Source organism: Mustela nigripes, chromosome 4 (genome assembly GCF_022355385.1).
Source record: "Mustela nigripes isolate SB6536 chromosome 4, MUSNIG.SB6536, whole genome shotgun sequence".
NCBI lineage: Eukaryota > Metazoa > Chordata > Mammalia > Carnivora > Mustelidae > Mustela > Mustela nigripes.
Window position 1 is genome coordinate 15,619,378 of NC_081560.1, and position 12,892 is coordinate 15,632,269.

At 42.9% G+C, this 12,892-nt stretch overlaps 1 protein-coding gene across 3 annotated transcripts in view; it reads left to right on the plus strand.

Annotated features, from left to right (window-relative positions):
• Positions 1 to 12,892, plus strand: part of DGKI (diacylglycerol kinase iota) — a 433,300-nt gene that overhangs the window by 186,637 nt on the left and 233,771 nt on the right. For all 3 annotated transcript variants that reach the window (XM_059396338.1, XM_059396340.1, XM_059396341.1), the window contains exons 4-6: positions 2,464 to 2,538; positions 3,826 to 3,882; positions 10,277 to 10,342. In XM_059396338.1, coding sequence (XP_059252321.1) covers positions 2,464 to 2,538; positions 3,826 to 3,882; positions 10,277 to 10,342 — 198 coding nt within the window. The remainder of the gene's footprint in view (positions 1 to 2,463; positions 2,539 to 3,825; positions 3,883 to 10,276; positions 10,343 to 12,892) is intronic.

Genomic DNA, 12,892 nt, shown 5'->3' on the forward strand with positions numbered 1-12,892 from the left:
ATCATGTTCCAGTGTTTACGAAGAAAAATTCAGATTATAGTCTATATATACCAGCTCTAAAGGCACGAAAACATGTATGTTATGGGGGTCTTTTATAATTTAATATTATTTAAATAAAGTTGGTTTTATAACCTAAAGCACTCTGCTTCATACTTTATCATCTGGAGAACATTGAACTTGAATTATTCCCCATGAATGATGTTGGTCTATTTTACATGCTGTCTGGGAAAGCTGATTGATAACATGTCCTAACACTGTGGTTCTCCAACTCTTACCAGGAGCCCAGCTCCCTTGTTCAAAAGAGATTCTGACTTAGAATCCTGGGATTCAAAATACGGCAAGGAAGAGGCATTCCGGGTCCCTGCGCCTACATAGTGCTCTTCCTACAACCGTCCATTTGGTCTGCGATGCCTCACAGGGTCCTCACAGGGTCCCTGGAGCTCTGCAGGTGCAAAGCCAGACTGGAACAGGGAATTACTGATAAGGAAGGAGGCATGTCTGGTGTGGTTAAAAATCCTAGTTGCCTACTGTGAGCACAATTGCTTTGTCTGCTGTGGAATCCACCAAGGCTTTTGTGGATTAGGAGTAGACTGGAACCCACTGCTTTTGTGGATTAGGAATAGACTGGAACCCACTGCAGTTTCCTTAGCATCACTGCAACTCTGATTGGCCAGTGACTCAAATGCCCCATGCATTTTCTGCAGGAGGTGCTACCTCCACGATCTCTACCAGGACATCCGAAGGAAACGGGAGAGCAACCTGAATTTGCTTATGGGCATTGTGCTTACGAAAATTTGCAAACTAGAATCCTTTACCCTTGCCCTGAGAGCTGCCGCTTTTACTGCTGCTCCTCCTTTTCCTCCCCTCCTACCCCCGGCTCTTCCTCCCCCCTGTCTTTTCAGTAGTAGAGCTGAGACATTTTCCAGTAGTGTGGCTAGACGCTTGGGTTTCTGTTTTTCTTTGTTCTTTGCAAAATCAATTGATTGTCAAACTTTTGCAATGTTCCAGACCATGTTCTTTCCTCGGGCAGAGAAGAGCTGTCTGCAAGGCGGTAACTAAACCTCAGTCAGCGGGTGTCTAGACTGCAAGTGGAGTTGCTGGAGGGTTCTGGGTGCCTCGTGAGAGGCAGAGAAGAATGTGCATAGCCCATGTTGAACGCATGGAACCGTCTGGGAGGGAGCAGGCTGTGGCTGCCGAGTTCCTGGTACCGCCGCTTCCAAGGGGATGGCTTGCAGTCCTTCTAAACTTACTTGGGAGCAGCAATGCCTCAGTTCTTGGCTCAAAAATTATATCTCCACAGGGGAAGCCACACATCAGAAGAGGGCAGTTTGCCAGCAATCTCTCCCAGCACCTTTCCTAAGAATAAGGACTCGAGGCTTTTCACACTTGGATGCTTTGAGTCCCCGTTTCACAGATTAGCTTTGTTATATTAAGCCGCTTTCCGTGCTCAAACCCCAGTTACTCATGCGGACCTGCCTTCTAGCCTGGGCTTTGTGGGGAGGCCCCAGTGTTTTTGCGTGGATTTTACGTGGCCCCGGCACGGTCAAAATTGCACCTGTTCCTTTCCCACCCTACTGCTTGTTTTTTTTTTTTTTTTTTTTTTTTAATTGTTTGAGGAAGTATGCACCTCAAAAAGTATTTTATTGTGCATCAAAACTGGTACTGACCGTCCAAGAGGCCAAATTGGGTCATGCAGACAAGCATGAGCTCTGACCTGGGCTCCCCTGCTCTGCTGGGTCCTCATTATGAGACCTCACACCCCTTGCCACAGCCGCCTTATCTGTGAAATGGGAATAAAAGTACTACCGATGTCTTAGCGTTGTCGAAGGTTAAATGAGTTCCTGTTTGTGAAGTGCTTCCGAGTGCCTGACTCCCAGCGAGTCCTGCATTCATGTTAGCGGCTCCTGCTGCTATTTTTTACTGTTTATTGTTATTACCAGGTGGAGGAGTTAGGCTCGTCTTACTACTTTGCTGATGACTTGTGGGAAGACCCAAGTAGCTTTGTAGAGATTTATGCCTGGGATAGAAGCCTAAAGCGATTGGTCCCTTGGGATGTTGGCTCTTGAGCTTAGACCTAATTCTGTATGTTGGTTCTGCTGCTTAACTACTGCGTAAAAATGCAAAAAGATGAAAACAAGCCAAGAAACCCATAAAAATGGAGGCTACTAGTGCCTACGTTGTTAGGTTATAAAACTTTAGAAAGATAGAATAAGGAGCCTGGTTCATATTACATGCTCAATATATAGCAGCTACTATAAGTATTACATTTTGGAGAAAAGTCTAGCCACCCTAGGTCATCCAGATACAGAGGCAGGGGGTGGGTCAGAGACTCAAGTTCGCCATATTTTCATGTTCAACATTTGCTTATGTTTGCTTTCATTATGTATACTCTCTTTAATGCCAGGGAACTTTCCAGAGCAGACTGTTAACATTTCCTCTTGTATTTTGAATTGAATGTTGTAGAAATCGGCCCTGAGGAGGAAGTGTGCGGTCTGTAAGATCGTCGTCCACACCGCCTGCATTGAACAGCTAGAAAAGGTGAGACAGCGCCACCTGCTGCAGTGGTGGCTACATTGCAGGTGTTTGGCCTCCTAAGACCAGCTGTCACTTCTTATTTTCAACTTTTTTCAAAACTGTGCCCTTTTCAAACACTGGAAGACCAGCCTTGTTACCAGGCTAGAGAGAAAAGCCTGGTATACAAGAATTATATTATTATTTTTTTACAGTGATAAACATTGCTATTCACCCATAGAATTTCCCACAAGATTTTTCTCTTTCCTTAAGAAAAATAAGTTCTTTGAAATCATTGTTTAGATTCGCCTGACGTTTGTGAGTTTCCTCTTCCTAAAGTGGAGGCAAAGAAGAGAGTCAGACCAGAAGGCAGCTCTCCTTCCTTCCTTGGGGCAGTGTTCCACTGGTACAGCACGAATGTGTGGGTGGGCTGGGGGTGACATCCCCATGGTGTCTCGCCTCCCGAAGAAGTAGATTCTGCAGAGTCCATTGATCAGTCATTTGTGGGAAAGGGGAGGCTCCAGGCGTGAATGTGTTGTCTGCCATCTTCTCTTTCTTGCCTCTCATCTCTTTCTACACGTCAGTCTCTCGGTTACCTATGTTTTTGAGCTGCTGCATGTTGAAATAGTTTCATCCCCTGCAACATTCATTGTTTTAATGACCATGTTACCGATTTTTGCCAACTGCTGTTTTGTAGGGATGACTACTAACATTTATATGTATATGTGTGTTTGTGTGTGTGTATATATATATATATATATTTCTTTTTTTTCTTTTTGCTGTCCCAACTCCATTTACTATGTCCTCATTCATCTCTATATTCCTTTCACCTTATCAAATAACTAAAGAAGATGGACGTGTTACCGGGAGACCTGCCTGTGTGTAAAAGAAAGGCAGTACTGAAGACTTAAAGAAAATTTCTGTGTGTGAATTATCATCGTCACATTAAATATTCCTCAAGTTGATGTTGTCCTGCTTTTAAAATCTGAAACAAAGCTCCGTGATTTCATCTGCCTTACATATTTTCTCTTCCTCTCTATCTCCTTTTCTCAAATTTACAGTGTAAGGGGGTTATTATTTAGAGATGAGTTGATTTCATCAATGAGAATGAAGAGACATGCATTGGAGATACAGGATCACCTGGGGTCTCTATAGATTATCTAGGGTGATGATTTTAAGAGTTATACTGTGTTCCTTGTTCTTTGGGGGTTTTGTTTTGTAGTCTCCATATGTGTCACTGATGCTTTGTTCAGGTAAGTCAGTATAGTCTGGTGCTTATCCCTAATGTAATACACTTTTCTTTTTAAATGACAGATTAATTTCAGATGTAAACCGACATTTCGAGAAGGGGGCTCAAGATCACCGAGAGAAGTGAGTGTTTCAGAGCTTGACTTCAGATACCACCTTTATTTCTCACTGATGCACTGGTCTAACAGGCATTCACCAGGGATTTAAAAACTAAAGTCTAGCTCCCTCCGTTCCACATTGGTTTCTGGTTAATACGTCAATAAATGCCCTGAGTAAAATCTCGCGTTCTCTTTAGCATGTGTGCACTGTCCTTTACTGTTCTCATGAAATGCACTGGGAGCTAAGATCTTAATGAACAGGTACAGAGGCGGTGGTAGAATTGAAGAGGTAAGAAGTAAATACCAATTTTATCACCTTATGGCCCGTTTTAATTCTATTTTCCAATTTTGAGTGGGTAGAAGCTATTGAGGGGATAGCATAGATACTGAGCTTTCCCATGAACTCTGAAACCAGATTGGCTTCCGTACTCGTCTAGATGCCATCTGATTTAGGCAGCTTACCCCGTCTTTCTGAATTGCGCTGTTTTTATCTGCTAAGTCGTAGGGAGGAAGATAGGCGGAAGAACTACATTCGGTGCTAGTCCTTGGCCTCACGGCCCCGTCGTGAAGACAAACAGGGAAACAGGAAGTCACAGTGAGGAGCAGTTGTTCTGTGAGTGGGAAGCAGTGGGGAAGACAGGAGGAGACCTGCACTTAGTCAGACTCGCTCGTTGGGCTCTGTTTTTTTTTTTTTTTTGAGGACATGGAGCACATGTGGAAAAGTTAGAGAAGGTGAGGTAGTTGGTAGAGGGTCTCAGCCTTCCTGTGTTATCCTGGAGAGTCTAGCTGCAGGTCCCAAATTGCGCTCTTCAACTGGCAAAACAAAAGCCTGCAATGAACAGAGCCCACCCTTCTTAGAGCACAGTTCAGCTGCCCAGGTGTTGGCCAGGGTGTGTGGAGCTCTTCATAAGACAAAGTGTGGTAAGTATCATTTTTGTGAAATACACGTTCTCCATTTCATTTCATGCCCAGTGAGATTATTTTCAGCTCCACATATAGATTTAGCTCCTTGGAAACCTTCAGCTGGTGCACTCCTCAAACTAGCTCTGCGCACTGAGGAACAGGTGAGGGGAGGGAGACCAAGAGAAGGCGCTTCCTGGAAGAGACGGCAAGTAAGCTGAGGCGCAGAGGAGTAATGTAAGTGAAGGAGGGTAGTTAGGAGGTGACAGCCTTCTAGACAGAAGGAGCACATGCTCCCAAGCACAAAAACGAGAGAGAACATAAGAAGTACATGAAATCCAAGAGATAAGCAGGGGCTAGGCCATGAAGGTCCTTGTAAGCCATGTTACAAGTTGAGTGTTTCATCATCATGGTAATTGGGGGAGGGGCATTAACTATTTTTTAAAATTTGTTTATCTTTTTGAGGGAGAGAGAGAGAAAGAGAGAGTGAGGGCGGGGAGGGGCAGAGGGAGAGGATGAGAGAGAATCCCAAGCAGACTCCCTGCTGATGCAGGGCTCGATCTCACCACCCTCAGATCATGACCTGAGGTGAAATCAAGAGTTGAATGTCCAACCAACTGAGCCACCCAGGCGCCCTGGAGCATTAAACTATTTTAAGTAGAATATATTATTCTGGCTTCTGTGTGGAAGGAATACCATATATAGTTCAAGAGCAACCGTATTGGAGGCATGGAGAGAAATTAAGGAGCTCTTCTCGTGGTGATCTGAACTAGGAGTAATACTGAGGGTGGAGATAATTGGTACATATGAATTTGAAGGGAATAAAATTGACAGGATTTAATCATTGATTGGATGCTGGACACAAAGATGGAGGAGCCCAGAGTAAACCAGGCTTCTTCCCTGGAAAACCAATGAGAATGGAGTGGGGTGGTAAGGTGATGACTTTAGTTGTAGAATTTTCAAGCGTGTGGTGTCCTTGAGACCTCAGTTGGAGGCACCCAGTAGCAAGCTGAGTGGGAACATGAGTTTGGAGCTTATGAAGAAGATTGGGTTAGAGATAAGACATCTTGAATCGTCAGCACGTATGTAGATAGTCAGTAAAGCTATGAGAATAGATGAACGTGTAGAAGAGGAAGAGAGAAGTTCTAGGAGTCCAGAGAGGGTCCCTGACATTTTAATGACAATGAAGAAGACATTGTGAAAAAAGAATGATTTCACGGTTACGAATACAAGAAAATTGGGAGAAAACACGGAAGGAGGGTAGTTTGGGAGTGGACATTGTGGAGAGAGGAAAAATAGTTGTCCCCGTCTCTTGTCTTTTCCCACTGTGTTTGGCCATTATGTCAGCAATGGGAAGGTGATGGGCCTTACATAGGGTGAGGAACATGCAAGGAAAATGATAGGCTTGTGGGTACCCTCAGTGCCATCCGAGGGCACAACGGCGCTGGCCAGAAGATAACTCAGGGCCCTAGTGAAGGGGAAAATTAGAAGGAATAGTTTTGTTGATAGTTTGTTAGTGAATGTTGGTAGGACTCCTCTACATGGAATCTTTCTGGACCTCTAGGTTTTCCTAGACATAAGCTGTGCAGATTAGGTTATAATTTTAAGATTCTTTCATGCACTTTATGAGTAATACTAGGAATTGAACTTGCTGTTTGGAAATAAGTGAGCAAGTCTGCGACGTGTCTCTGCTAACAATACCAAGTACAAACCCTGAAATAATGTATCACTGAGATTTTAACACACCTATGTAATAGCCCTTTCCTTGCCCAGTACTTGAAGATAGTGCATGAATAGTTCAGAGATTACCGATGAACAATAGAAAGATGTTACAGCCTTGCTTTGCTATTTTTTCTTTTTTTAAAGATTTTATTTATTTATTTGACAGAAAGAGATCACAAGTAGGCAGAGAGGCAGGCAGAGAGAGAGAGGGGGAGAAGCAGACTCCCTGCTGAGCAGAGAGTCCTATGCAGGGCTCACTCCCAGGACCCTGAGATCATGACCTGAACCGAAGGCAGAGGCTTAGCCCACTGAGCCACCCAGGTACCCTTGCTTTGCTTATTTTAACAGCAGTATGTCCACACTCACATTTCCAGTATAAGGATTCTGAGTCTAATCTTCAGCTCCATAATTTAGGAGATGTGAATAATAGTCAGAAGAGTATAAAAATGAGTGTTTGGGAGTAAGGATTAGAAAACAGCAGTAAATTTATAGAAATTGGGTTTTTCCCCCCGATTGATACAGCAAATGATGAACCTCCAAAGTGGTAACTACACGAGTTGATCATCAAAAAAATTAGGGTCAGAATTCCATTCCACTCAACACACATTTATTGGATGTTTGTTCTAAGTCTTAAAGCACTGATAGAAGGAATTCCTTTCAGGCCCAAGAAGATCTTTTCATAGGAAGATGCTTCACCTCTCAGATCGGAGCTCCATAAGGAAGGCAGTTACTCAGTGTCTTCTCAAGGAGAGCTTTTGTTTCAGTTACTTTCTCTGTGCTTTGATCTAGGACCCAATTTCTAGGAAGAATGATAATAAAAATATTTGACAACTTCCTGAGTCATACAGTAATATTTAAATAAACATTTTAGACGTGTTCCCTTACATTCCCTACACAGATTAAACTACAGGGTATTCTCAATCTGTTTACCAAATGACACGTGTTGCAACATAAATGATTCATTAAGTCAGTCTTATAATTTCTAAATAATTGTTGACTCCTGGAAATTGTCAGTTTAATCTTCTGATTAGAGCTGTCACTAGCTAAATAACCCCATGAGTCAGCCCTGATTTCATAGGCAGTTGCATCAAATTCTTCCAACATTTCCCTCCTCGAATTGATAGTCATTAGGTGACTTACAGTTTCCATATGCAGAGAACTTCCCTTATCATCAATGCATTGTTCATTTTCCCACAGTTTCTTCTAAACTAACAGCAATTACAGTAAATTGTTCTCTCTTATAGTATTGTCCGACATTTTTGTATATTCAGTATTTCTACTACTGACGGTCACTGAAATCATTTCCTGAAGGAGCTTGATCCCAAGGTTCCAGAGCAGAGGAAAGGCACAGCGACACAGGGGTTCAGAGCGTAGGTTCTGTTGGGATTGAATCCTTGCTCGGACCCTTAAATCCGAAGTCACCACTCAATACCTTAGTTTTCTGATCTCTAAAAGGAGGATGATAGTGATAACTCAAGCAAAACCCCCGATCATGTGCCCTACAATGCTGTGAATTGAGACATGGTACAATTGGCAGCTGGCTCAGTCCGCCCTAGGCCTGCTCTTAAGCCAGCAGTGGGCAGGGTTCTCGTCACCTGAGTGGATGGAAGGCTGGCGTGATCAGCCTCACCTGTGAGTAGAGAGGTGCAGGGTCCAGCAACTTCATCCCCATTAGGTGGCAGGTTCTTGACTTGCTGCCACTGTTCTGAGAGCCCCAGCGGGCCAGGGGACCCAGCATTGTTTGTCTGATACTTAAACTGACACAGACAACCACCATCAGTTGGGCATAGCCCAGTCTTCTGAGTGTGCTGGGGGTGGGGGTAGGGGCAGTCCCAGGGGCATTGCTCAGGCAACGATTTGTTTTCAAAAGAGAGCTCATTGGGGCGCCTGGTTGCCTCAGTCAGTTAAGCCTCTGCCTTCGGCTCAAGCCATGATCTCAGGGTCCTGGGACTGAGCCCCAATCGGGCTCTCTGCTCAGCAGGGGGCCTGCTTCCCCTTCTCCCACTCCCCCTGCTTGTGTTCCCTCTCTCGCTTTCTCTTTCTGTCAAATAAATAAATAAAATCTTAAAAAAAAAAGAAAAAGAACTCATTGGAACAGAATCCCAGAGACCTGCCAGAAATGAACATTCTAGTGGCTTAATAATGAGGGGGTAGAAAAGATTTCCAGTGTTAAAGCGGTGGGGTGAGGTGGAGTGCTATGGCAGTTAGGAAGGAGTCAGGAGGAGGGTAGGGGAACTAAACTAATCTATCAACCAGTATAGAAATATTTCAGTATTTTAACAACTCATGGGATTTTTCTGGTACATACCAACTGAATAGCAGCCCTACTCATAAAAATTCTCATGAAAATTAAAATAATTGTTACATTTAAAGCATTTTTTAAAGTACCCGACACGTAGTACTCAAAAATATTATTAATTAGCTTCTTTCTGAGAACAATATAAGAATTGTGTCCTTGTTTTATTAAACTGCCTCAGTGGGAAAAGAAAGACAAAACTTAGACTAATTAGTGGGCCCATTATGCTTCTTTATATCTTATTATAGCTAAAAGACCATTATTCCTCTAGGATCTTTGTTTAGTTTTAACTTGAATTGATTTGGCATTATAAAGAGAAATGGAGGTGGCATTTTAGATAATGCTCATGTTTGTTCAAGGTATTTTTGTCGCTCTGAATTTCATTTGTCGATAGAACATTTTTTTCTTCAACATCGATCTATTTGCTGTATACCTACGACAGGGCCTGGCAAGATGTAGGCATCTAGTATTGACTGAATGGCTGGCTACATATTAAAGGGCCTTTTAAAGGGAAAATATAGGCTGTGGCCCGATGATAGACATGTTAGTGTCAGGTAAAATGTGCTTTCTCAGGAAAGAACAAAGGAAAAAAAGGAATTATTTTATGTAAATATACAATAAAAATAAAACATAAAAAAAGTATATAAATACCAATAGGTCCAAGAAGGATGAGTTGTATATATAAGTTTATTTGTGCCATTGGGCCTAAAAACAACTTTCTATCCTATGATATATCCGAAGAGCAGTGGTGATGGGGCTCCTTAACTCCCTTCCTGAGGAGCGATCGACTATTTGGGAGGAAGAGGAAGTTCTGTATTTCCTATGATCCAAGAGGAGAATAGACTTTGAGAATGGATGAAGTATCTAGAGCCCCAGGACAGTTTAGACACACCGTCATCGCACAGCCATCACGATGGGTCCACATCTCTTGCCTCCGTCATCTTTGTCCTTGAACTTTTCCTTCCCTTCACTTTGACTAGTGACAAATTCTCATCCAGTATGTCCTGAATGAGGATACCTGTTTCTTCCCGAGACCTTAATTTCTTTAAGTTCCTTCTAAAGTGGATGTTTGGTGCCTGGCCTATATAAGGCAATAAAATACATATTTGTTTTTAAAAATGGATATTGCTGCTTCATCTTCTCTCCCTCACCTTTTTACCTCCCCAAGGGGATTTCAGTGACTTCCCATGTCTGTAGAGTGTTCCGCTAGGAAGGAAGCAGAGTAATAATGGCGTTACCGGGTGGCCACGAGGAAGACGTGGAGGGAGGGCGTGATGAGCGGCTTCTACAGATCCAAAAGATCACTGGGCATGGGGGTGCCTTCAGTTTTCCAAGTGGATTCGTGTTTATGGTTAAATCACACATGCACATATTTGGTTTTGTGCTAATAGGGGCTGAGATTATGGTTTATGGAAATCAACATGCTTAAAACATTTGAAAAAAAGAATAGCAATAGGGTTGGCAAATTGAAACCTACTCATTTAATGTTGTTTTCCCACAGAACTTTGTGCGTCATCACTGGGTACACCGGCGTCGGCAGGAGGGAAAATGTAAGCAGTGTGGTAAGGTAAGGGGCCCCGGCACCCCCACGGCCATCTCGAGAGGCTCCCCGGGCCTTCGTAAGCTCCTGCGGTAGATGAGTCCTCTCACGCTGAATCCAGGGCTCAATACATCTCCTCCTTTCTGAAAAGCCCTATGTCTCCAGGTCCCTTTCCTCAAGAGGTATTTCAGTTGTAGAACTCACTGCCAGAGGCAGGGGTCTTAAATCCAGGTATGAGCACGTTTTAAGAGAGATGGATATGCTATTACGGTGAATTTCATTGTGGATGGTTAAAAAAATAACACTTCTTATTTTGCTAAAAGCCCTTTCTGAGGACTCCTGGCCTGTCACACTTCTTGCTCAGCAGCAGCAAATCTGTGGGTTGTTGGGACGCTGTACTTACACTGACGCATTATTGTGGTTGAGCAGAACTCAGCAGAGAAAGGACAACACAGAAGCACGAAATGTGTTGCTCTCTTTGGACCCCATCCCGTTCCTGGAAGGAGGTGGCCTCCTCATTTTGTGGCTGATTGTGTCTACTCTTTCTCTCTCTTAGTGTGACTGGTCAAAGGCCTCTTGGGGAGCAGGGCCACTGGGAAAAGGAAGGTGAGGGAAAGGGTGGATTCCTTGGGCCACATGCTATAAAACTCCGTCGATTCTACATGTGATTGACGCCAACAGATTTGGGTTGTGGCTTTTTTCATCATACAAAGATCTACTTTAGGAATATAAGGATCCCCTGAGAAGGTTAAACTGGTGGTGAATCACACTACAAGTTTTTTGGTTTTCTGGCTTTTTGTTTTTACTCAATAGTAAATGGGGCTCAGTAAAGGGAAGTTTTGGTTGGGTTAAGCAAGACTATTTGAAAGAATTTATTCCTCTTACGTTAATTCCTAATTTATTTATCGATATGACTTTTTTGGATCAAGCACTGGGATGAGCTGACCGACCAGCATAGCATTTTTGACAATAGAGGGTTGGAAATATTGGCTAGATGAGGTAGGAGTGTTGAGGGTGAGTGAGATTTGGAAAAAGTTTCATGAATTATGATGTTTTGACTGGTACTGGAAAGAAAATACCATACTGTAGCACCCGTTACCAAGTTTTTCTTTGGAAGGCTACCTATCTCTTCTTCAAGGATATGGCCTTCCATTATAACTGGTGTTATCTCCTCACTTCATGGTGACCTTTAGTTGGTTCCCTTCTGGCCTGTAAAGAAGACAGATGAAATAGGTTGAAAGGGGAAGAAGGTAAAAGGAAGATGAGGAGGAAGAAGAAGGGGGAGTACTGCATTCTACATGTGGAAGGAAGTAGCCCTCTGCTCTTATATGACCTTCCTTCATTGGGTCCATCTCCCCTACTCTTTCTGGTGTTGCCTTGGGGCTTGGGGACTTTCTCTTGCTTAGTAGATTGTAGACTATCTTCAGCTTTCCCATGAGAGAGAGAGAGAGTGTGTGTGTGTGTGTGTGTGTGTGTGTGATAGAAGAAACATGTATTTAGGCATAGCCAGCTCTGAGGTTAGAGATGGGAATGGTAGGAAGGATCTGGACAAACAAGCTCTTTGCCTTGCAAACATATCTTCACTGGACAGCCTAGTAGCTGGCACTCCCCCAGTAACTTCTAAGCCACAAGAAAGTTGGAGGAATTTTATTAAAAGAAAATCAATAAACATATTTTGTGACAGGTATCGCCTACTGTCACATTATGCTCCATTTTCTGGCTTTGTCTTCTGTTGGCATGGTCAACCAAATGGGGAAAACTGGACTCTGTTGCTGTGACCATGTCTCCTTTGGTTCCCCTGTTCTCAGGCAGCAATCTTGGAGTGCTCACAGCTCTCTACACACCATAACTATCAGCTGAGAAGTCAGTGATCCCAACTTTTCACACAATGTTCCCGTAATAATGTATTACTATATTCATCCCAATACGGCTGCTCACGGATTTGCAGAGACTCAAGCAGTTATGGGATGGGATGGTCTTAGCCCTGTTTCTCTTGCTGGACAGTAAATAATCCTTCTTTGGATCCTGGCTTATACTCTGGATTAAAGGAAAGCTAGTGGCTCTATTTCCATTTTATAGATTAAATGATCGCCAATTCATTTCAAACTTTGCTTCTATGCTTAATTTTCATCAGTAGGGTTGTACATTCTTACACATTCAGGGATTCTAAACCATCACACACCCTCCAACACACACTTATACACATGTCCCATATGCATTATTCATAATTTACCCATTGGAATGGGGTGAAAAATAATCACGTCACTCAGCAAAACTTTTTTTTCTGACTGGTGGTTAGAAAACTTATGAGGTTGTTAGGGATTGTTTATAGTTAAAGATGTTGTGGTTTTAATTCCTACTTTTAAAAGTCAGAATAAAGTAATTATTTGGATTAATTTTCTCTTGAGCCTTGAACGTGTGTTTGGCTGAGTGTGTGTGGCACATGATAGATATCAGATGAGAGAGCTCATGATTCAGTTGCTTAGTTTCTTTAACATTTGCTGACTACCACAGGCTGCCATGTTTATGAACATTATATAATTTCACTTTGATTTCATTCATTGTCTTGTATTACAT